Source organism: Etheostoma spectabile, chromosome 20 (assembly GCF_008692095.1).
Source record: "Etheostoma spectabile isolate EspeVRDwgs_2016 chromosome 20, UIUC_Espe_1.0, whole genome shotgun sequence".
Classification (NCBI taxonomy): domain Eukaryota; kingdom Metazoa; phylum Chordata; class Actinopteri; order Perciformes; family Percidae; genus Etheostoma; species Etheostoma spectabile.
This window is the reverse complement of record NC_045752.1, coordinates 27,072,939-27,097,792: the sequence shown is the minus strand read 5'-3', so window position 1 is coordinate 27,097,792 and position 24,854 is coordinate 27,072,939. Positions and strand designations below refer to the sequence as shown.

The window sequence follows — 24,854 nt, the reverse complement described above, 5'->3', positions numbered from 1 at the left end:
ATAGAGTGCCTGCAAAATATTGGAGTTTTATAAAAAGATATAAAGTGTTATTAAAACAGGTGTAAATAGCGGTTGGCGAACAGAGGGGGGCAGCAACACGTCATAGCTGCGTCGAGTCTGCCGGAAATAAGGAGACGAAGAAGAAGAAGAAGACAACCCACTGCGCGGGCCCAGTTGTTGTGTCCATGAGTTGGACCCGTTGTTGAGATTTACCAGCGGAGAACTACGTCGTGTAAACGGTAAGAAGAAGCTTTTAAACCGTTCCTAACCCGTTCCTAACCCGTTCCTAACCCGTTCCTGCTTCTTTGGGACACTTCGTATCGGCTTAACGGACTCGGCGTTGCCATAGCAACGCCGCTTTTTTCCCGGTTGTCTCCGGGACGACGCTCCCTCGGCGGCGGCGCTGCCGAACCGCGGTTAAAAAACGAGTCGATTTACAGTGAAATCGTTTCTGTTTTTCACACAGAGATGTATTAGATTAACACGCAGCTGGAGTTTAAGTCTTCATGAAACAGTCTTCAGTTCGGCTCGTGTGAAGTACAACTCAGACCAACTGTGTCCCTGTTACTGGAGACGTCTTCCTCGACAGAGACTGCGGATGGAGATGGACGCCCTGTTGTTCGGTGGTTAACGTTGTGACAGAAGCTCACTGACAAAAACAGGAGAATACCTTGAGTAGGTTCACCCGTATGTACCCGTATGTACCCATATATACCCGTATGTACCCGTATATACCCGTATGTACCCGAATACCCGTATATACCCGTATGTACCCATATATACCCGTATGTACCCGTATATACCCGTATGTACCCGTATATACCCGTATGTACCCGTATGTACCCGAATACCCGTATGTACCCGTATATACCCGTATGTACCCGTATATACCCGTATGTCCCGTATGTACCCGAATACCGTATGTACCCGTATGCACCCGTATGTACCCGTATGTACCCGTATGTACCCGTATGTACCCGTATGCACCCGTATGCACCCGTATGCACCCGGATAGATAGATAGATAGATAGATAGATAGAGAGAGAGAGAGAGAGAGAGAGAGAGAGAGAGATAGAGAGATAGATAGATAGATGTTTATTGATCCCAAGAAAAACGGGAAATTCCTGTGTTACAGCAGCAAAATCAGTCACAAAGCACAGAATATAAATATAAATGAAATACTAGGAAAAATATACATACATACAATATGTATGAAACAATAATGTGAATAGAGTAAAAAAAAGAACAAATATTTGAATATGTACAGGATGGGGAAACAATAATGTTAAAATGTATGCTACATGTAAATAAACCAAATGTCCAGGTTGCATTAGTGCAGTAGTGTGGTCATCTACCCCCAGAGGTGACGTGTTAAAGAGTGTTATTGCTTGTGGAATGAATGATTTCCTGTAGCGGTCCGTGCGGCATCGAAGCTGTCGGAGCCTCTTAGAGAAGCTGCTCCTCTGGTGGACCAGTGGGGGGTGGAGAGGGTGGTCTGGGTTATGTACCCGTATGTACCCGTATGTACCCGTATGTGTGTGTTTTCTTAATGGAGGAGGCTTAACTGTCTGGAATTGTAAGGGTGTCACAGACTATCTTTAAAAGACTAAGTTTGTCTGTCTCTCTGTCTGTGTTTCTGTCTCTCTACCCGTCTTCCTCCATAACATCTCCCCTGGATGCGGTTATAAGAGTGTCATAAAGAGTCGAAATCTGTAAAATCTAAGACATTACATTGTGTGTGTGTGCGTGTCTCTCTGTGTGTGTGTGTGTGTCTCTCTGTGTGTGTGTGTGTGTGTGTGTGTGTGTGTGTTCCAGATGCACCGTGTGGACCTGTCTCCGTTCTCCGTGAGTCCGGCTGCCGGCCTGCTGGCCCGGTGCGTCTCCAGAGGAGTTTTATCTCAGGTCAGAACTCGGTTTCGTTATTCTTCACAGGAAACCTGGCTCAGTGTCAGAGAAACTGAAGAAGAAGAAGAAGCCTCTCACGGGTGTGAATGCGACCCAGACGTGGGTACGAACTTAGACCTGGGTACGAACCCAGACGCGGGTACGAACCCAGACGCGGGTACGAACTTAGACCTGGGTACGAACCCAGACGCGGGTACGAACCCAGACGCGGGTACGAACCCAGACGCGGGTACGAACCCAGACGCGGGTACGAACTTAGACCTGGGTACGAACCCAGACGCGGGTACGAACCCAGACGCGGGTACGAACCCAGACGCGGGTACGAACCCAGACGCGGGTACGAACTTAGACCTGGGTACGAACCCACGCGGGGACAACCCAGACGCGTGGTACGAAACCAGACGCGGGTACGAACTTAGACGCGGGTACGAACCCAGACGCGGGTACGAACTTAGACCTGGGTACAACCCAGACCGGGTACGAACTTAGACCTGGGTACAAACCCAGACCGGGTACGAACTTAGACGCGGTACGAACTTAGACGCGGGTACGAACTTAGACGCGGGTACGAACTTAGACCTGGTGTACGAACCCAGACGCGGGTACGAACCCACCGGGTACGAACCCAGACGCGGGTACGAACCCAGACGCGGGTACGAACTTAGACCTGGGTACAACCCAGCGGGTACGAACCCAGACGCGGGTACGAACCCAGACGCGGGTACGAACCCGACGCGGGTAGAACTTGACCTGGGTACGAACCCGACGCGGGTACGAACCCAGACGCGGGTACAACCCAGACGCGGTACGAACTAGACCTGGGTACGAACCCAGACGCGGGTACGAACCCAGACGCGGGTACGAACTTAGACCTGGGTACGAACCCAGACGCGGGTACGAACCCAGACGCGGGTACGAACCCAGACGCGGGTACGAACCCAGACGCGGGTACGAACCCAGACGCGGGTACGAACTTAGACGCGGGTACGAACCCAGACGCGGGTACGAACCCAGACCGTGGTACGAACCCAGACGCGGGTAGAACTTAGACCTGGGTACGAACCCAGACGCGGGTACGAACCCAGACGCGGGTACGAACTTAGACCTGGGTACGAACCCAGACGCGGGTACGAACCCAGACGCGGGTACGAACTTAGACCTGGGTACGAACCCAGACGCGGGTACGAACCCAGACGCGGGTACGAACCCAGACCACAATACACAATACACAATACATTCTCTACCTGTCCTCAGGAGGAAATAGACTCCGCCTCCTCCAGCCTAAGCCCCGCCTTCTCCGCTCACCTGCAGGAGGCTGAACAACGAATCAGAACGCAGAGACAGCTGGACCAGGTACTCTCGCGTTTTCTGGAAGATTCTACGCTTACGAGGAATACTTTAGAGGTTTTTTTTAGAGTTTTTAGATTAGTTAGTGGAAGTTATTATGAATGACACATAACTCAGAATATTACACACTGAATTGAAAAGATTTAAAAGCTTCAGATTATTTGATATATTTCTGTGATTAGAGGTTAATACTCCATGATGATGATGATGATGATGGTGAATGATGATGATGGTGATGATTGGATGGAGTGATGGGTGGTGATGGTGATGATGTAGGTGGTGATGTGATGATGATGATGGTGATGGTGATGATGATGATGATGGTGATGATGATGATGGTGATGATGTGGTGGATGTGATGATGATGATGGTGATGATGGTGATGATGATGATGGTGATGATGATGGTGGGTGATGGTGGTGATGATGATGATGGTGATGATGATGATGATGGTGATGATGGTGATGATGATGATGGTGAGATGATGTGATGGATGATGATGATGAGTGTGATGATGATGTGTGATGATGATGATGATGATGATGATGATGGTGTGATGATGAATGGTGATGATGATGATGATGATGATGTGATGATGGTGATGATGATGATGGTGATGATGATGGTGGTGTGATGAGGATGATTTGATGATGATGGGATGATGGTGATGGTGATGATGATGATGATGTGGTGATGATGATGAGATGGTGATGATGGTGATGATGATGATGGTGATGATGATGGTGGTTGATGATGATGATGATGATGATGATGGTGATGATGGTGATGATGATGGTGATGATGGTGATGGTGATGATGATGATGATGGTGATGATGATGGTGGTGATGATGGTGATGGTGATGATGATGGTGGTGATGATGGTGATGATGATGATGGTGATGATGATGGTGGTGATGATGGTGATGATGATGATGGTGATGATGATGATGATGGTGATGATGGTGATGATGATGATGGTGGATGATGATGGTGGTGATGATGATGATGGTGATGATGATGTGGTGATGATGATGATGGTGATGGTGATGATGATGATGATGATGATGATGATGATGATGATGATGGTGATGATGATGATGATGGTGATGATGGTGATGATGATGATGGTGATGATGATGGGTGGTGATGATGATGATGATGATGATGATGGTGGTGATGATGATGATGATGATGGTGATGATGATGGTGGTGATGATGATGATGGTGATGATGATGATGGTGATGGTGATGATGATGATGGTGATGGTGATGATGATGATGGTGATGATGATGATGATGGTGTTTTAGCTGCAGCTGGAGGTGGAGCTGCTGCAGAGAGAGAAGAAGAACGCCGACGTGGTGCACACTTACTACCTCAGTGAGTCTGTTACACACACACACACACACACAGAGACACACACCATACACAGAGACCACAACACAGACACACACACAAAACCACACACACACAGACGGACACACACACACACAGAGACACATCACAGACAGAGAGACACACACACACACACAGAACCACACACACAGAGACATAGACACAGACACACACACACACACACACACACACACACACACACACACACACACACACATAGACACAGACCCACACACACATAGACACAGCACACACACACACACACACACAGACGATATACATAGACACACACACACACACAGAGACACAAACACACACACACACACATACAGAGACACACACAGACACAGAGACACACAAACCAAAACCACACAAGAACACACTCACAGACAGAGAGACACACACACACACAGAACCACACACAGAGACCACAAAACACCAAACCACACACAGAACCACACACACAAGGACACAGACACACACACATAGACACAGACACACACACACATAGACACAGACACACACACACACACACAGAGACAGATATACTAGACACACACACACAGAACCACACACACAGAGACACAGACACACACACAGAGACACAGACACACACACATAGACACAGACACACACACACATAGACACAGACACACACACCACACACACATACAGAGACACACACAGGTACATATTTGTGTGACTATAAGGTAGAAAGGAATAAAGGGAACCATGTTGTGTGCCCAGCCCGGCGGTTCCAGATGCTCCAGGTGTTGTGCGGTCACCTGCAGGACGTCCTGAAGGACCAGACCGGTCTGAGACAGAGGCTGATGAAGCCGCTGGGACGCACACACCTGCCGGTCCCAGCACACCTGCACAGGTAGCCACACAACATGTAACACACACCTGGAACTACGGCCTTCCTCCGCTGCTTTTATTTTGGATTTTATTTTTTAAAGATGGAATATTTTAAGAAAAAGGGTATTTCAAAAAATAGAGTTGGAATTTTTTTGATTTTTACGAAAAAAATTTTTAAAAATTTAAAAAAATTTTAAAAGTTGGAATATTTTTTCTCGGTATGAAAACCCCCCCACACCCATTAGGCCAAACGGGAGTCAAACCCCGCTGAATCATCCGGGTTTCTACCGCTTGGGTGGGGTGTGGTGTGTGGGGTGTGTGTGTGTGGGGGTTTTGGGTTGTGGTGGGGTTGTGTGTTGTTTGGTTGTCCTTGTTCCAAAACGAGATCGGCCAAGCTGGGCTCTTCACTGCTGTCCCACCCCAAAGAACCCCCCGCTCAGCTGGTCAAAACACACACACAGAAAAAACACACACCCCACACACACACAAAGAGAGAGCACACAAACCCCACACACACCACCCCGAAATTATTTTTAAAACTGGTGGGTATGTGATGGTACATGGTTTTTGCTTGCTACCCTTTCCTGATTGGGCCTAACCATCCCCCTTTTCCAACCCCCCTTTTTCCCCCTCTCCTCGTCTCTTGTCTCCATGCTTCTGTCTCCCCCCGTCGGGCTGTCTTCCCTCTGTCTCTGGGGCTCCATCTGTCTGTCTGTCCCCCATCGTTGTCTTCCCGTCTCTCCCTCCATCTGTCGTCTCCATCTGCCCTGTTTTTCCCCCTTTTTGTCCCCATCTTGTCCTGTCTCCATCTTCTGTTTTTCCCATTTTGTTTTCCCATCGTTTTTGTCTCCTCTGTCCCCCTGTCTGCCCTGCCTGTCTCCTTTTTTGTCCCTTTTCCTGTCTCCATCTGTCTTCTGTCCCCTCTGTCTTTTTTTCCCATCTGTCTTTTCCCCTTTCTTCGGTCTCCATTTTCCCCGGGTCCCCCATTTTTGTTTCTTTCCCCAAATTTTTGTCGTCTCCATTTTTGGTCCCTCTTTTTTGCCCTCCATCTGTCTGTCTCCATCTGCCCCCATCTGCCCCTGTTTTCCTTTCTCCATTTTTGCCCTGTCTTTCTCCATTTTGCCCTTCCCCCCATCTTTTCTGGCTCCATCTGTTTTCCCCTTGTCTCCCCCTTGTCTGTTTTCCCATCTGTTCTTTCCCATCTGTCTTTTCTGTCGTCCCTTTTCCCCCCCCTGTCCCCCGTTTTCCCCTGTCTTTGTCTCCATTTTGGTTTCCTGCCCTTGCCCCGTCTCCATTTTTCCTTCTGTCTCCATCGTCCTGTTTTCCCATCTGTCTGTCTGTCTCCCATCTGTCTTCCCCCGCCCTTTTCTGTCTTTGTCTCCACTGCCCTTCCCATCTGTTTTCCCTTCTCCATCTGTCTGGGTTTTTTCCCCATCTGCCCTCTCTGAAAACAAAATAGGGTTCTGCCCCCCTTTGCGGTTTCATGTGATGGGCGGGAATTTTTAAGGCCGATCGGGTTTCCTTGCAGGGGAAGGGGGCCCAACAGCCCCCGGGAACAGCTCTGCATGACGCCGGGGGTTCGCCGACAACCGGGCCCTGACTTCGGCGCAAAACCGGGGCTTCGGAAAGAAAAACCCGGGGTTTTTTTCAGATTCGGGTTTTTTGAAAACCGACTATTGCCCCTTGCCACTGTTGTTTTTTTTATTGTTGATATTATTTTATTTTTGTTTTTTATTATTTTTGGGCCCCCCAAAAAGGGAGTTTTTCTCATTGTTTTTTGTTTTTTTGAAGAAAAATCTTTTTTAAAAAAAAATCTCGTGACCTTCGTCCTGTAGTCCCAAACCACCAAACCCAGTGGACCCGTTTTCCCCCAGGACCAACAGGGGAAAATCTTTCGGGAAGGAGTTTTAAAGAACCGGGTTCTTATTTTTTTTGCCCTTTTTCCCTCAAACGTAACCCCAACTTTTTAAAACTGGTAGTTTAACATTTTTTTTTCCAAATTTTTTATTGCCCACTGCCTCATTTTGGGAAAATTATCCCTATGGCGAGATCTGGCAACGCAGAGGCGCTAACGTCAGCTAACGTCAGCTAACGTCAGCCGCTGTGGCTCAGCGGTCGCGTGCCATCAGGAAGGTTGGGGGTTTGACCCCTGGTCCTGCTGTCCCATGTTGAAGTGTCCTTGGGCAAGACCCTGTCCCCGGCTCACTGGAGATGGCACGCCGTCCACCAATCACAGTCCCCGGCTCACTGGAGATGGCACGCCGTCCACCAATCACAGTCCCCGGCTCACTGGAGATGGCACGCCGTCCACCAATCACAGTCCCCGGCTCACTGGAGATGGCACGCCGTCCACCAATCACAGTCCCCGGCTCACTGGCCCACGTATTCCTGAATTTCATTTGTTGTTTATAGCTGATTTAACTGAAGGTGAGGAGCAAACCCTGTTAGAGTAGTAGTAATAACAATACTAATAATAATACTAATAATAATACTAATAATACTTAAAAGGTCCCATGGCATGAAAATGTCACTTTGAGGTTTTTTAACATTAATATGAGTCCCCCCTGCCCCCCTATAAAAGAGACTTCAGATACAGTATTAGGGGACCACTAAGGTCTATAAAAGAGACTTCAGATACAATATTAGGGACCACTAAGGTCTATATAAAGAGACTTCAGATACAGTATTAGGGACCACTAAGGTCTATATAAAGAGACTTCAGATACAGTATTAGGGACCACTAAGGTCTATATAAAGAGACTTCAGATACAGTATTAGGGACCACTAAGGTCTATATAAAGAGACTTCAGATACAGGATTAGGGACCACTAAGGTCTATATAAAGAGACTTCACATACAGTATTAGGGACCACTAAGGTCTATATAAAGAGACTCAGATACAGTATTAGGGACCACTAAGGTCTATATAAAGAGACTCCAGATACAGTATAGGGGACCACTAAGGTCTATATAAAGAGACTTCAGATACAGTATTAGGGACCACTAAGGTCTATATAAAGAGACTTCAGATACAGTATTAGGGACCACTAAGGTCTATATAAAGAGACTTCAGATACAGTATTAGGGACCACTAAGGTCTATATAAGAGACTTCAGATACAGTATTAGGGACACTAAGGTCTATAAAAGAGACTCCAGATACAGTATTAGGGACCACTAAGGTCTATATAAAGAGACTCCAGATACAGTATTAGGGACCACTAAGGTCTATATAAAGAGACTCCAGATACAGTATAGGGGACCACTAAGGTCTATATAAAGAGACTTCAGATACAGTATTAGGGACCACTAAGGTCTATATAAAGAGACTCCAGATACAGTATTAGGGACCACTAAGGTCTATAAAAGAGACTTCAGATACAATATTAGGGACCACTAAGGTCTATATAAAGAGACTTCAGATACAGTATTAGGGACCACTAAGGTCTATATAAAGAGACTTCAGATACAGTATTAGGGACCACTAAGGTCTATATAAAGAGACTTCAGATACAGTATTAGGGACCACTAAGGCTATATAAAGAGACTTCAGATACAGGATAGGGACCACTAAGGTCTATATAAAGAGACTTCACATACAGTATAGGGACCACTAAGGTCTATATAAAGAGACTCCAGATACGTATTAGGGACCACTAAGGTCTATATAAAGAGACTCCAGATACAGTATTAGGGGACCACTAAGGTCTATATAAAGAGACTTCAGATACAGTATTAGGACCACTAAGGTCTATATAAAGAGACTTCAGATACAGTATTAGGGACCACTAAGGTCTATATAAAGAGACTCCAGATACAGTATTAGGGACCACTAAGGTCTATATAAGAGACTTCAGATACAGTATTAGGGCCCACAAGGTTATATAAAGGACTTCAATAAGTATTAGGGCCACTAAGGCTATTAAAGAACTTCGATCAGTTTGGGGCCCAATAAGGTCATATAAAGAGATCCAGAAAAAAATAGGGCACAAAGGGCTATAAAAAGGGATCCAGATAAATTTTGGGGGACCCAAAGGTCTTATAAAGAGACCCAGATAATATTGGGGCCCACTAGGTTATAAAAGAGACTCAAACTTTTAGGGGGAAATGCCGAGAAAAATGAAAAATTTGAAAAGACTGTTTTTTTCTGTCTAAAAGAGGCAAAAATTTGTTTCAGTGAGCAAAAGAACAGGGGGAAAACCAAACCTTTTTGACCGATCAGCTGTTTCGGGGGACCACGGGGACCGAATTTTATTACCCTGATCGGGTCGAAAGACCATCGGATCATCAGCAACGCTAACCCCCCGCGGGGGGGCGTGGGCCCCCCCCCCCGGCAGCCGCTCCGGGGGCGCGTTCTCAGTGATCAGCTCCGCTCACAAAAGACGCTGCACCTGACCTGCAACAACAAAACAACTCAACAACAACAACAACAACAACAACATCAACAAAACATCATCCAAACACAAACACAACAACAAACAACAAAAATAACAAAACCAACAACAACATCAACAACAACAAAAACAACATAACAACAACATCACAACAACAACAACAAAAAAACAACAAAACAAAAACAACAACATCAACAACATCATAACAACAACAAAACAACAACATCAAAACAAATCAACAAAAACATCAACAACAAAAATAAAAAAACCACAAGGAGCCGGGGGGACCTCGGGGAAAACAACAGAGACCTCAAAAGGAAACAAAAACCCTAAAAAAAAAGACAAAAATTTTTTTAAAAAAAACGCAAAATTTAAAAAATTACAAAAAAATTATGAAGAGAGCGACAAAGATCGTAAAAAACGACAGAAATGAAAAAAGCGCAGAAACTCACGTTTACAGGAAATAAACCTAAAAAATAATTTTTACCAAACAAAACGAATTGTAAAAGGGAAAAACCCTAAAAAAAAAAAAAAAAAGTACAAAGATTTTAAAAAAACAACAAAACCCTCAAAGAGATGTTTTGGGAAAAATCCCGCGCCGACCCTTTTATTATAAATTATATTATATATAATTTATAAAATAAAAATAAATTATGTATTTAAAATTATATAAATTTTTTAAAATTAAAAAATTTTAAAATTAATTTTATATTTTATAAAAATTATTATAAAAAATAAAAATTTTTTTATTATTTTAAAAATTATTTTAAAAATATATATTATAATATATATTAAATTAATATATATTTTAAAATATTTTTTTATTATATATTAATATAAATTTTTTATAATATATTATTTAAATTAAATTAAAATTTTAATATTTAAAGTAAATTTTTGATAAAAAATTTTTTTAATATATTTTTTAAAATTTATATAAATTTTTTTATAAAAAGGGGGGAAAAATATTTTTAAAAAATATATATTATTAAAATTTAAAATTATTTTAAAAATTTAAAATTTATTAAAAACATATAATATAAAAATAATTTTATATTTTAAATTAATATAAATATAGTTTTTAATATTATATAAAATTTTTCAAACAGTTTTAAAAGTCTTTCCCTTTAAACCAATTTCCCCCCAGGGTATATTATAAAAAAATTATTAAAAAAAAGGATAAAAAAAGATTTTTTAAAAATTTAAAAATTTATTAAAAAAAAAAACCCCTATAAATAAAAAGAAAATTTAATAATAAATATTAATAATTTTAAATTAATAAATTTTTAATTTATAATAAAAGATTTTTTTGTTTGGGGATGTGTTTTCAGGGGGATTTCGTGGGGTGTTAAAGGTTTTGTTATTTTATTTTAAAGTTTTTTTTTTTTTAAAATAAAAAAAAGTTTGGTCTTCCGTTGTTTTTTTTAAAAAATTTAAAAAAATTGAAAAACGGTTTTTTGTTAAGGTGCCCTTTTTGGTTTATAAAAGTTTTTTGATGTTTTTTTTGTGTTTTGTGTGTGTGGGGGGGTTGGGGGTGTTTTGTGTGTGTGTAATTTGGGGTTGTGTGGGTGTTGTGTGTGGGATATAGTTTTTGGGGTTTTTTGTGTGGGGTGGGTTTTATTTTGGGTGTGTGTGTGTGTTTTGTGTGTGGGGGTGTTTTGTGGTGTTGTGTTTGTGGGGTTTTGGGGGGTTAGTGGGTGATATAGGGTGTTAAGTGTGGTGTGGGGGTGTTAAAAGTGTGTGTGTTTTTTGTGGTGTGTGGGTGTGGGTTTTGTGGGGTAAGTGTGTTGTGTGGTGGGGGGATATATGTGTGTGGTGGTTGTGTGTTTATAGGTGTGTGTAAGTGTGTGTGGTGTGTGGGATATATTGTGGGGTTGTTTTTTGGGGTGTGTGTGTTTGTTGGGGGGTTTTGTGTGTGGAATAGTGTTGGTTTTGTGTGTTTTGTTGTGTTTTTTGGTGTGTAAAATTGTGTGGGGTGTGTGGGTGTTGTGTGTTTTTGGGGGTTTTTGTGTGTGTGGTGTGTATATGTGTGGGATTTGTGTTTTTGTGTGTGTGTGGTTTATATATATTGTGTGTGTTTGTGTGTTTTGTGTGTTTTGTGTGTGGGGGGTATATGTGTGTTTGTGGGTTAAGTGTTGTGTGTGTGTATATATGTTGGGTTGTGTGTGTGTGTGTGTTTTGGTTGGGGGGTTTTTGGTTGGGTTTGTGTGGTTGTTTGTGTGTTTGGGGTGTTTGGGTGTGTAATTGGGGGAAGTGTGTGGTGTTGTGTTTTTTGTGTGTTTTGATATTTGTGGTTTGGTGTGTGTGTGTGTGGTTAAGTGGGGGTGTTATAGGTGGGTTATTGGGTGTGGGGGGTATATATGGTGGGGTGTGGGGGTTGTGTGTGGGTGTGTTATGTGTGTGTGATATAGGGGTGGGTGGTTAGTGTGGTGTTAGGGTGTGTATAGTGTGTGTGGGGGTTTTATAGTTGGGTGGTGGTGTGGGTGTGGGGTGTGGTGTGGTATAATGTGTGTGTTTTAAGGGGTGTTTGTGTGGTGTGGTGTTGTTGGGGGGTTGGGGAAATGTGGTGGTTTTTGGGGGGTTTGGTGTGTGTTGTGTGTGTTATGGTTTTGGGTGTTAATAGTGTTGTGTTGGTGTGTTTATAGTGTGGTTTTAATTGTGTGTGTGGGGGTTTAATGGGTGGGGTTTTTGTTTTGGTTGTTTTTTGTGGGGTGTTTGTGTGTGTTATAGTTGGTTTGGGGTGTGTTGTGGGGGTTTAATATGGTGGTAATATTGTGTGTGGTGTGTGTGGGGTTTTGGGGGTTTGGTTATATAGTGGTGGTAAGTGTGTTGTGGTGTGTATATAAGTGGTGTATATAGTTTTGGGGTGTGGTGGGGTGTGGTGTGGATGTGTGTGTTAGTGTGGGTGTGGGTGTGGGGGTGATATTGGGTGTTTTGGTGTTAGGGTGGGTATGTGTGTGTGGGTGTGTTATAGTGGTTGTGGTGGTGTGGGTTTTGGGTGGATAAGTGGTTGTGGTGTTATATTGTGTGGTAATAGTGTTGGGGTTGGGGTATAGTTGTGTGGGTGTGTTGTTTTAAGTGTGTGTGTGTTTGTAATAGGGGGGGTTAGGTGTGGTTAAGTGGGGTGTAAGTGGGGGGTATGTGTGTTGTTAGTGTGTGTGGTTGTGGGGGGTGTATAAGTGTGTGTGGGTGTGGGTGGTGTTTTTGTGGGGGTATATGTGGGGATTTGGGGGGTGTGTGTGTGTGTGTGTATATAGTGGGGTTTTAAGGTGGGTGTTTAGTTTTGGGGGGGGTGGTGTGGGTGGTGTTATAGTGGTGGTGGTTGGGGGTAATAGTGGGGGTATATAGTGGGTGTTAGTGTGGAAAAGGTGTGTTTTTATAGGGGGGTTAATAGTGGGTGGTATGTGTGTGGGTGTGTGGGGGGTGGTGGTGTTGGGTGTATAAGTGTGTGTATGTGGGGTGTGTGGGGGTGGGTGGTGGTGTGTGGGTGTGTGTGGTGTAAAGTGTGGGATTAGTGTGTGTGTGGTGTGTTATATGGGGTGTATTTGTGTGTGGGGTTGGTGTGGGGTGGTGTGTGTGGGGTGGTGTATATAGTGGGTGATATAGGTGTGTGGGGGTGGTATATAGTTTTGGGGTTCCCTGGGACCAGGGGTCAATCAAGTTGACGCGTGCAGGGAATCGCGCTGGGGGGGGGGGGCCCCGGCGGGTGGAGCAGAGGGGCAGGGCGAGAGGCAGCTCCGCCCCTCCCAGCTCCCCAAGGCGGGAACCCCCTAAACCCCTGGGAGGAAAAAACCAAAAGCCCCCACAGCTAAAACCAAAAAGAAGAAACCACCACAAAGAAGAACAACAACGACCACAAAAAGAAGACCCACAAGAAGAAGAACAACAACAACGACCACAAGAAGAAGAAGAACAACAACAACACCCACAAGAAGAAGAACAACAACAACGACCACAAGAAGAAGAAGAAGAACAACAACAACAACCAACAAGAAGAAGAACAACAACAACAACCACAAGAAGAACAACAACAACAACCACAAGAAGAACAACAACGACCACAAAAAGAAGAAGAAGAACAACAACAACAACCACAAGAAGAAGAAGAACAACAACAACAACCACAAGAAGAACAACAACAACAACCACAAGAAGAAGAAGAAGAACAAGAACAACAACAACAACAACAAGAAGAACAACAACAACAACCACAAGAAGAAGAAGAAGAACAAGAACAACAACAACAACAACAAGAAGAACAACAACAACAACCACAAGAAAAAGAAGAAGAACTACAACAACAACCACAAAAAGAACACCCTCAAGAAGAAGAACAACACACAACAGAAAAAAAGAAGAACAACAACAACAAAACACAAAAGAAGAAGAAGAAGAACACCCAGAAGAAGAAGAACAATAACAACAACAACCACAAGAAGAAGAAAAAGAAGAAACTTTAAGAAACTGTGGAATAAAGATATGTTTTGTTTCTTGTATTTAATAAATAAAGAAGACTGTGTGTTTCTTGTTGTATTTCCAGAACATTCACCTCCGATGGCCGACAGTCGAACATCTGGAGCTGCCTCGTCCTCGACCACCTGCAGCAGACGCCTCACTACCTGTCAACCGGAACACACCTGTACTCTCAGAGAACTACAGTCACCCAGAACACACCTGTACTCTCAGAGAACTACAGTCACCCAGAACACACCTGTACTCTCAGAGAACTACAGTCACCCAGAACACACCTGTACTACAGTCACCCAGAACACACCTGTACTACAGTCACCCAGAACACACCTGTACTACAGTCACCCAGAACACACCTGTACTACAGTCACCCAGAACACACCTGTACTACAGTCACCCAGAACACACCTGTACTACAGTCACCCAGAACACACCTGTACTACAGTCACCCAGAACACACCTGTACTACAGTCACCCAGAACACAACCTGTACCAGTCACCAGAACACAACCTGTACTACAGTCACCCAGAACACACCTGTACTACAGTCACCCAGAACACACCTGTACTACAGTCACCCAGAACACACCTGTACTACAGTCACCCAGAACACACCTGTAAGGCGAGGCAGCTTTATCTGTATAGCACATTTCAGCAACAGGGCAATTCAAAGTGCTTTACACAAAATCAGTTAAACAGATAAAACACAGGTAAAAACAGTTAAAAGTCATAAGCATTAAAAACCAATAAGACACATGAATAGACAGTTAAAAAATAGACACATAAAACACAAGAATAAAAGTTACAGTGCAGCATAAGAAATTTAAGAAATGAGCATTAATTTAAAGAAGGCAGCATCAAAAAGAAAGGTCTTCAGCCTTGATTTAAAAGAACTGAGAGTAGCAGCGGATCTGCAGGTTTCTGGGAGTTATTCCAGACATGAGGAGCATAGAAACTGAAAGCTGCTTCACCCTGTTAGTTCTGACTCTGGGGACAGAAGTAGACCTGTCCAGATGACCTGAGAGGTCTGGAGGGGTCATAGTGTAGTAGTAGACCTGTCCCAGATGACTGAGAGGTCTGGGGGGGTCATAGTGTAGTAGTAGAGACTGTCCCAGATGACCTGAGAGGTCTGGAGGGGTCATAGTGTAGTAGCAGACCTGTCCCAGATGACCTGAGAGGTCTGGAGGGGTCATAGTGTAGTAGTAGACCTGTCCCAGATGACCTGAGAGGTCTGGGGGGTCATAGTGTGGTAGCAGACCTGTCCCAGATGACCTGAGAGGTCTGGGGGGTCATAGTGTAGTAGCAGACCTGTCCCAGATGACCTGAGAGGTCTGGGGGGGTCATAGTGTAGTAGCAGACCTGTCCCAGATGACCTGAGAGGTCTGGGGGGGTCATAGTGTAGTTAGCAGACCTGTCCCAGATGACCTGAGAGGTCTGGGGGGGTCATAGTGTAGTAGCAGACCTGTCCCAGATGACTGAGAGGTCTGGGGGGGTCATAGTGTAGTAGCAGACCTGTCCCAGATGACCTGAGAGGTCTGGGGGGGTCATAGTGTAGTAGCAGACCTGTCCCAGATGACCTGAGAGGTCTGGGGGGGTCATAGTGTAGTAGTAGACCTGTCCCAGATGACCTGAGAGGTCTGGGGGGGTCATAGTGTAGTAGCAGATCAGAAATGTATTTTGGACCTAAACCGTTAAGGGATTTATAAACTAGCAAGAGTACGGCTACTCTCAGAGAACTACAGTCACCCAGAACACACCTGTACTCTCAGAGAACTACAGTCACCCAGAACACACCTGTACTCTCAGAGAACTACAGTCACCCAGAACACACCTGTACTCTCAGAGAACTACAGTCACCCAGAACACACCTGTTCTCTCAGAGAACTACAGTCACCCAGAACACACCTGTACTCAGGACAGGAAGCTAAATATGTCCTAGTGTCTCCTCTGGGACAGGAAGCTGAATATGTCCTAGTGTCTCCTCTGGGACAGGAAGCTGAATATGTCCTAGTGTCTCCTGTGGGACAGGAAGCTGAATATGTCCTAGTGTCTCCTCTGGGACAGGAAGCTGAATATGTCCTAGTGTGTCCTCTGGGACAGAAAGCTGAATATGTCCTAGTGTCTCCTGTGGGACAGGAAGCTGAATATGTCCTAGTGTCTCCTCTGGGACAGGAAGCTGAATATGTCCTAGTGTCTCCTCTGGGACAGGAAGCTGAATATGTCCTAGTGTCTCCTCTGGGACAGGAAGCTGAATATGTCCTAGTGTGTCCTCTGGGACAGAAAGCTGAATATGTCCTAGTGTCTCCTCTGGGACAGAAAGCTGAATATGTCCTAGTGTCTGCTCTGGGACAGGAAGCTGAATAGGTCCTAGTGTCTCCTCTGGGACAGGAAGCTGAATATGTCCTAGTGTCTACTCTGGGACAGGAAGCTGAATATGTCCTAGTGTCTGCTCTGGGACAGGAAGCTGAATAGGTCCTAGTGTCTGCTCTGGGACAGGAAGCTGAATAGGTCCTAGTGTCTCCTGTGGGACAGGAAGCTGAATATGTCCTAGTGTCTCCTGTGGGACAGGAAGCTGAATAGGTCCTAGTGTCTCTTGTGGGACAAGAAGCTGAATAGGTCCTAGTGTCTGCTCTGGGACAGGAAGCTGAATAGGTCCTAGTGCCTCCTCTGGGACAGGAAGCTGAATATCTTTGAGTTGTGGACAAAACGAGACATTTGAGGACATCATCTTGGGCTTTTTGGGAAACTAATTCACATTTTAGAGCCAGGACTCCTCCTCCATTCATCCAGACATTACCCCCCCACCATGAAAACTACCGAGTAGCTGCAGCCCGTCTCTATGGACATCATCCTCCACCCAGTACGTATCTTCTCCTCTCTTACCGTGCCGTCCTTCAGCTGCAGAGACGCCACCGTCAGACACGCTTGTTTCCGGACGGCAGGGAACTCATCCCTGAGGCAGCTGACGAGCGGCTCCAGCAGCGCCGTTAACTTCAGATGGTCGATCACATCCAGAGCCTCCATCCGGGCCTGGAGACCCTGCCCCTCCTCCAGCTTTAACCTACACAGGAAGGATGGACAGGAAGGATGGATGGATGGGTGAGTAGACAGACAGACAGACAGTAGAGATAGATAGACAGATGTGTTACAAAGACATACACACATACAGAAATAAACTAGAAATAATAAATGAAAACGAATGAAGTAGTTAGCATGTAGTTAGCCTGTAGTTAGCATGTAGTGCTAACTGTAGTTTCCGTCAGTACCTGAGCTCAGTGTGGACTTGGTGCCTCCTCCCCAGCTTCATGAGCGTCTCTGCAGCAGCGAGGCGGACCGTGTTCATGTGGTCGCTACGCATCAGGTCGCACAGCTTCTGCACCACATCCTGCAACACAACCGGGACACTGAGTCACATCCTGCAACACAACCGGGACACTGAGTCACATCCTGCAACACAACCGGGACACTGAGTCACATCCTGCAACCAACCAGGACACAGAGTCACATCCTCCAACACAACCGGAACTGAGTCACATCCTGCAACACAACCAGGACACAGAGTTACATCCTGCAACACAACCAGGACACAGAGTTACATCCTGCAACACAACTGGGACACAGAGTCACATCCTGCAACACAACCGGGACACAGAGTTACATCCTGCAACACAACCTGGACACAGAGACACATCCTGCAACACAACCAGGACACAGAGTTACATCCTGCAACACAACCGGGACACAGAGTCACATCCTGCAACACAACCGGGACACAGAGTCACATCCTGCAACACAACCGGGACACAGAGTTACATCCTGCAACACAACCGGGCACAGAGTCACATCCTGCAACACGACCAGGACACAGAGTCACATCCTGCAACCCAACACGGGACACAGAGTCACATCCTGCAACACAACCAGGACACAGAACCACATCCTGCAACACAACCAGGACACAGAACCACATCCTGCAACCCAACCAGGACACACAACCACATCCTGCAACAGAGTCAAAAGTTAACTTTGGTTTGGTTTTTAACACCTGGACCCTATTTTCCCAGGTTTCTGGGTCTGATGGACCAACCATTCCTGAAACCGGTCCAGTATTAAGCAAGAACCAAACCTGGTTTACCTTGTTAACGGGTCCTTTGAGGCTGCCGAGCGTGCTACAGGAGAGAAGTCGGTCCCTCCAATCAGAGCTGTTGAGCCGCTCCGCCAGCAGCGAACGCACCAGAGTCTGCAGAGGACACCAGGACGGAGACGGGTTACAGAGGCGTGGCCAATGGGAGGAGAGGGCAGACTTGAGTCGCGTATTCTCAGATTTAAAATGTTTACGACGTAACTGTGAAATTAGTGAAATCCATGAAATAATAAACGTTTCTCATTCATTCTCTTATGAACAATAACAGAAGATGGAAATCATTTCAGAAACGTTGTAGCTATCTATGCTAACGTTAGCTCTAAACACCAGTTCAACTGACAGCCTTTGTTGTGTTTGATGCTAACTTGTAGCTAAGCTAGCAGAGTACCACCTTCGTTAAGTAGGTCCATTTATACTGGGTTGACGTAACAGAAGCTCTCGTTAGCATCTCGTTAGCATCTCGTTAGCATCTCGTTAGCATCTCGGAGGCTACTTGTCGCTAAGTGACGCATGCACGACTCAGATCTACCCTCTCCTCTCATTGGACAGTGACAGGCGTCAAATTAGAGGATAATCGGCCCAGTTTGGGTCCGATTCGCCCACCGAACCATCAATTCAAGACAGACAGACAGAGAGACAGAGAGACAAACAGACAGAGAGACAGCAGAGACAAAGAGAGACAGACAGACAGACAGACAGAGCAGACAGAGAGACAAGAGACAGACAGACAGAGAGACAGCAGGCAGACAGGCAGACAGACAGACAGAGACGAGGACAGACAGACAGAAGACAGACAGACAGAAGAGAGACGACAGAGCAGACAGACAGAGAGACAGGCAGCAGACAGGAGACAGAGACAGACGCAGACAGGCAGAAGAGAGGACAGACAGACAGGACAGACAGACAGACAGACAGAGAGCAGACAGACAGGCAGAGCAGAGAGGCAGACAGAGACAGACAGAGAGACAGAGAGACAGAACAGACAGAGAGGACAGAGCAGACAGAGAGACAGACAGACAGCAGACAGACAGAAGAGAGACAGACAGAGACAAAAAGACAGAAGACAGAGAGACAGGAACGACAGGGACAGACGAGACAGACAGAGAGGACAGGACAGACAGAAGACAGAGAGACGAGAGACAGGCAGACAGAGGCAGACAGGCAGACAGACAGGACAGACAGAGAGAGAGAGACAGGCAGACAGACAGAAGACAGGACAGAGAGACAGAGACAGAGAGACAGACAGAGCAGACAGCAGAAAGACAGCAGGACAGAGAGAGAGCGAACAGACAGACGACGACAGAGAGAGAGAAGACAGACAGAACAGACAGAGAGACAGGACAGACAGACAGAGCAGAGAGACAGACGAAAGAACAGACAGACAGACAGACAGACAGACAACGAGAGACAGACAGACAGACAGGACAGAGAGACAGACAGACAGCAGAAGACAGAGAGACAGACAGACAGAGAGACAGAGAGACAGACAGACAGACAGACAGACAGAGAGACAGACAGACAGAGAGACAGAGAGACAGACAGAGAGACAGAAGACAGGCAGACAGACAGAGAGACAGACAGAGAGACAGACAGACAGACAGACAGGCAGAAAGACAGAGAAACAGACAGACAGAGAGACAGGCAGAAAGACAGAGAGACAGACAGAGGCTCTGACCGTCTGGCTGCTGATGAAGCTCAGCAGTGAAACCAGCGGCTGGCTGTTGACGGGTCGGTTCCTCTCGTCTCTTCGTCCTGCTTCAGCTGGAGGGCGGAGGGAAGGGTGCGCTCCGAGTGGCTCTGGGACGCCCATGACTGTAGTCGGTCCGTCCAGACTGACACGCTGGCGCCAACCAGCTGTCAGGATCTAAACCTGCCACAACAGGAACAGGACACAACCACGGAACGGAAACACACGGTGCATCCCCACAGAAACACACAACAGGAATCACCAACAGGATCAGCCTCAACAGAACACAAACAGGAATCACACAACAGGACAACAGTGGGGATCCCACCACAGGTCCACAACAGACACAACAGTGAAACAGGAATCACACAACAGGAATCACACAACAGGAACACACCAACAGGAACGGAACACCACACAGGAAACAGGAATTCACCCAACGGACCACAACAGGAATCAGCACACCGAAACCAACTAGGGAACACCACCAACAGGAAACCACAACAGGTGCCACCAACAGGACCACACACAGTGGTCACACCCCAGGATCCACAAAGGAACACCACAGAACAATGGTCGGTTTGGTATCTTCCACCAGTGCGTGTTCTGGTTCTGTTGCCAGTTGGTGCTGGTTTACTCCGTTCCTCACCAGAACCAGTGGATCTTCCCCACCGGACCCACAGACGTTTGGTTTCCCCCCCAGACCACGGGGGTTCTGTTCCCTCCCCAGACACGGTGGTTCTGGTTCCCCCCAGACCACGGTGGTTCTGGTTCCCTCCCCAGACCACGGTGGTTCTGGTTCCTCCCCAGACCACGGTGGTTCTGGTTCCCTCCCCAGACCACGGTGGTTCTGGTTCCCTCCCCAGACCACGGTGGTTCTGGTTCCCTCCCCAGACCACGGTGGTTCTGGTTCCCTCCCCAGACCACGGTGGTTCTGGTTGCCCTCCCCAGACCACGGTGGTTCTGGTTCCCTCCCCAGACCACGGTGGTTCTGGTTCCCTCCCCAGACCACGGTGGTTCTGGTTCCTCCCCAGACCACGGTGGTTCTGGTTCCCTCCCCAGACCACGGTGGTTCTGGTTCCCTCCCCAGACCACGGTGGTTCTGGTTTCCTCCCCAGACCACGGTGGTTCTGGTTCCCTCCCCAGACCACGTGGTTCTGGTTCCCTCCCCAGACCACGGTGGTTCTGGTTCCCTCCCCAGACCACGGTGGTTCTGGTTCCCTCCCCAGACCACGGTGGTTCTGGTTCCCTCCCCAGACCACGGTGGTTCTGGTTCCATCCCCAGACCACGGTGGTTCTGGTTGCCTCCCCAGACCACGGTGGTTCTGGTTCCTCCCCAGACCTAGGGGGTTCTGGTTCCTCCACAGACCACGGGGGTTCTGGTTCCTCCCCAGACCTAGGGGTTCTGGTTTCCTCCACAGACAGGTGGTTCTGGTTCCCTCCCCAGACCACGGTGGTTCTGGTTCCATCCCCAGACCACGGTGGTTCTGGTTCCCTCCCCAGACCACGGTGGTTCTGGTTCCCTCCCCAGACCTACGGTGGTTCTGGTTGCCTCCCCAGACCACGGTGGTTCTGGTTGCCTCCCCAGACCTAGGGGGTTCTGGTTTCCTCCACAGACCACGGGGGTTCTGGTTGCCTCCCCAGACCTAAGGGGTTCTGGTTTCCTCCACAGACCACGGTGGTTCTGGTTGCCTCCCCAGACCTAGGTGGTTCTGGTTCCCTCCCCACACTTTATTTAAAGTTCTTTTACCAATTGTTTTTTCTCCAAATGATATAAACTTATCAAAAAAAAACACCCATATTGACTGGAAGTGTTTTTGGTGCGTAACAAACAGGGAGAGGAAAGAAAAGATTTCAATAAAATTTAAAGTATTTATTATTTATTTTGATATAGTTATTTAAAATCTGCCGTTTAAGCTGTGAAGATAACGGGAATACGGAGATAACGCGTTGTTTCACCCACCAAACCTCGTTCTGAAAACGTAGTTTTCAGCGCGTCTCTCGTTCACCGACCTCCACTGTGTATAACGTTGGTATTTAGCCAGGTTGGACGGATAAAAGTCGCAATTAAATTAAAATAAGACATTATATGTGTGTTAGTTTCATGCCGAATACACCAGACAACCCTCCTGATTAAAAATCACCTAATTCATGTTTGGTGAGGGGAGAATAATTTTTGAAAAAGTGAAACAAAAGTAGATTTTGACATTTTGTTAATGCGATATGGTTGGGATATTTTCCCTTCATACAATCCTACAATATATCCCAACTGCTCACTAACCTGGCTCCTTGGAAAGTTAAAGACAAATGTCCTCCCTCTCCAAAGAAGCTGCCTCGTTACCACAAGTTCAGAAAAGTATTATTAAAAGTGTTATTAAAAGTATTATTAAAAGTGTTATTATTAGTATTATTTACCTTGTGAATCTGGAGCGGTTTGATCTGACGCCATTTTCAACACGTTCCCGCCACTTTCCGTCTCTGTTCCTACACTGTCACAAAAGTCAGTATTAAATTAAAATATTAACATATTATAATGTCAATAAACAGAAACACTGGGCGATTAAACTGGGACAAAACAAACCAGTTAGCAAGATGCTAGCTAGCTAGCTAACGCTGTTTAACGTTACCTCTGGTTGCTACGGCTCTGTGACTGCTGATGTCGCCATAGCAACAGTGGTTGAGGCCGTAGACTGTATATTATACTATACAGTATAGTCTATGGTATTATTAATAATATTCGTTTTAAATCTGAAATACGTAGCTACGTACGGAGCACTGTAGTCCCCCTTTATTTTCAAAATCCCGATCCGCCGGTAAATAACCGCGGAATAGTTGCCTTGCCAAATCCCGTTTAAAAACAGTGTGTTTTACGGTGCATCTGCCACCGACTACTGTTGTGTTTAGTAGCGGTTTTACGGATAAAAGTTACAGTCTCGCCAAAATACAAGCTCGTTGGTGTGTTGCTTTTATGCCGAATTACTTGGACTAAACCCTCGATTACATAACATCCTTATTTATGTTTGGAAAGGTGAGAATTATTCATGAAAAAGCAAAACTAATATAAATTGTGAGATTTTGTTAATGGAACATTGTTTGGTGATTTCCCAGCATTAAAATTAAATAGGACGTTTCATGGATTAGTTATAAACATTACACATCTAGGACACATAAGTCGTTGTGATTAGTGTTAATTTATTTTGTGTTCACACACACCACACACACACACTGTTTCATTATTTTAGGATAACAGCGAAAGTTAAACAGTTTTAAAAGTTATAATATAGTTAAAATAGCAGCTCATCGGCGTGTTGGCTGATGCCAAATTTCTGAGTTTAAACTCCTGATTTTAACAAATACTAATTCATGTCTATTGAAAAAATGATTCTGTATTAAAAAGCTAAAAATGTATAGATTATGAACTTTTGTTGATGGAATATGGTTTGGAGGTTTTCCCGCCTCAAATATAACGGCATGTTTTGTGGATTAGTTGTAGACACAAGACATCAAAGTTGTAGACATAAGACATCAAAGTTATTGGACATAGCAATGCACATCAAGGACACACAACTATAAATAAGTTCACTAGCAAAGACCACGCCACCACGATGTGTTAGTTAAACATTTAATGAACATTCATGAATGAGCAGAGAATTATGAATGAGCAGATGAACATTATGAATGAGCAGAGGGATAAATTGATATGTGGTCTGTGGTCTGGGAGGATGTTGATGACCCGTGGGAGACTCAGAGGGGGGGGGGGGGGGGGCGTTTCTGGCTCAGAAGCAGGTTTCACCCGAATAGTTTACAGACCCCAAAAGTAGATAAATAACCATAAACAAAAGTGTCTGGAGAGAACGGCTGCTGGGTTGATGCGGCGCTACAGGGACGCTGGAGTGCCCCCCCCCCCCCAGAGCTCTCTATGTGGACGTGGTGCTTGCAACCCAGGAGAGGACCCCCGTGCAGAGCCTGGGGGCGGTTAGCGTGGTCTCGCGGGCGTCACCACGAGACCATCCTCTCTACCAACTTTAGCGTCTCTCCCACGCCATAGTCAAGTGGAGCCAGGAGGATGTCTCGCGGTTGAAGGATACCAAGGAGGCAGAGGAGCCTGGGTCCTGGAGCAGGGTCTCCATCAAGGAGCTGGACCGGCACCGGGAGACAGAGGTGGCCCTCGAGGAGACCCTGACCAGGTACAGGAATGCCAAAGAGGCCATTGGCCAAAAATGCAGACGGTGTGGGAGACACAGCGGAAGCACACCACCTGCATCCAGGACGTGCCGGGGTTGGACCTCTATATTAAGAAAGGCCAGATCCCCATGGGAGGGGGGGTCTTGCCCATTTATCGATGTGCCCGCAGCACCACATCCTTAGAGTCCTTCCACCTCCACCTGAACCGGTTCATCCCCGGTAAGTGTCTGAGTGTGCACATCTTTCTAAATGTACAATGCTGTGTGGGACCTGGTCTAGTTTTAGGGACCAGTGCATGTAGTGCATACTTTGACCTGTACCTGCTGGAGGGGACGAGCCGGTGGAGTGAGGACAGAGGCCGGGAGGCCGTCAGAACCTCAGACCCCGACCTCCGCTGCTACAGCAGCAGGAGGTTTATGGGCTCACGTTGGTTGAAACCTATACGGAGGCGAGGGAGTCCACCGGTACGCC

The 24,854-nt window shown here is 46.1% G+C and overlaps 2 protein-coding genes across 6 annotated transcripts; one reads left to right on the top strand and one right to left on the bottom strand.

The window, feature by feature from the left end:
* The first annotated feature begins 58 nt into the window (after positions 1-58).
* On the top strand, positions 59-5,589 carry haus2 (HAUS augmin like complex subunit 2). Of its 2 annotated transcripts, XM_032500024.1 has the most exons (6): positions 141-239; positions 467-675; positions 1,816-1,902; positions 3,160-3,258; positions 4,562-4,631; positions 5,394-5,589. In XM_032500024.1, exons 3-6 carry the CDS (start codon positions 1,816-1,818, stop codon positions 5,528-5,530), a joined length of 393 nt encoding a protein of 130 aa, XP_032355915.1. In that variant the 5' UTR covers positions 141-239; positions 467-675; the 3' UTR covers positions 5,531-5,589. The 2 variants fall into 2 exon arrangements, with proteins under 2 accessions (XP_032355914.1, XP_032355915.1); XM_032500023.1 differs by lacking the exon at positions 467-675 and having other exon boundaries at positions 59-239.
* An 8,026-nt stretch (positions 5,590-13,615) lies between these two features.
* Positions 13,616-23,053, bottom strand: heatr4 (HEAT repeat containing 4). Of its 4 annotated transcripts, none has more exons than XM_032500019.1 (8): positions 22,826-23,053; positions 22,614-22,687; positions 20,187-20,381; positions 18,503-18,607; positions 17,634-17,752; positions 17,251-17,428; positions 14,447-14,516; positions 13,616-13,705 (listed from the first exon to the last, which is right to left on the bottom strand). In XM_032500019.1, the coding sequence occupies exons 3-8, from the start codon at positions 20,319-20,321 to the stop codon at positions 13,668-13,670; spliced, it is 645 nt and encodes a 214-aa protein (XP_032355910.1). In that variant the 5' UTR covers positions 20,322-20,381; positions 22,614-22,687; positions 22,826-23,053; the 3' UTR covers positions 13,616-13,667. The 4 variants fall into 4 exon arrangements, with proteins under 4 accessions (XP_032355910.1, XP_032355911.1, XP_032355912.1 ...); XM_032500020.1 differs by having other exon boundaries at positions 22,614-22,682; positions 22,826-22,908; XM_032500021.1 differs by lacking the exon at positions 22,826-23,053 and adding an exon at positions 22,780-22,794.
* Positions 23,054-24,854: the final 1,801 nt, after the last annotated feature.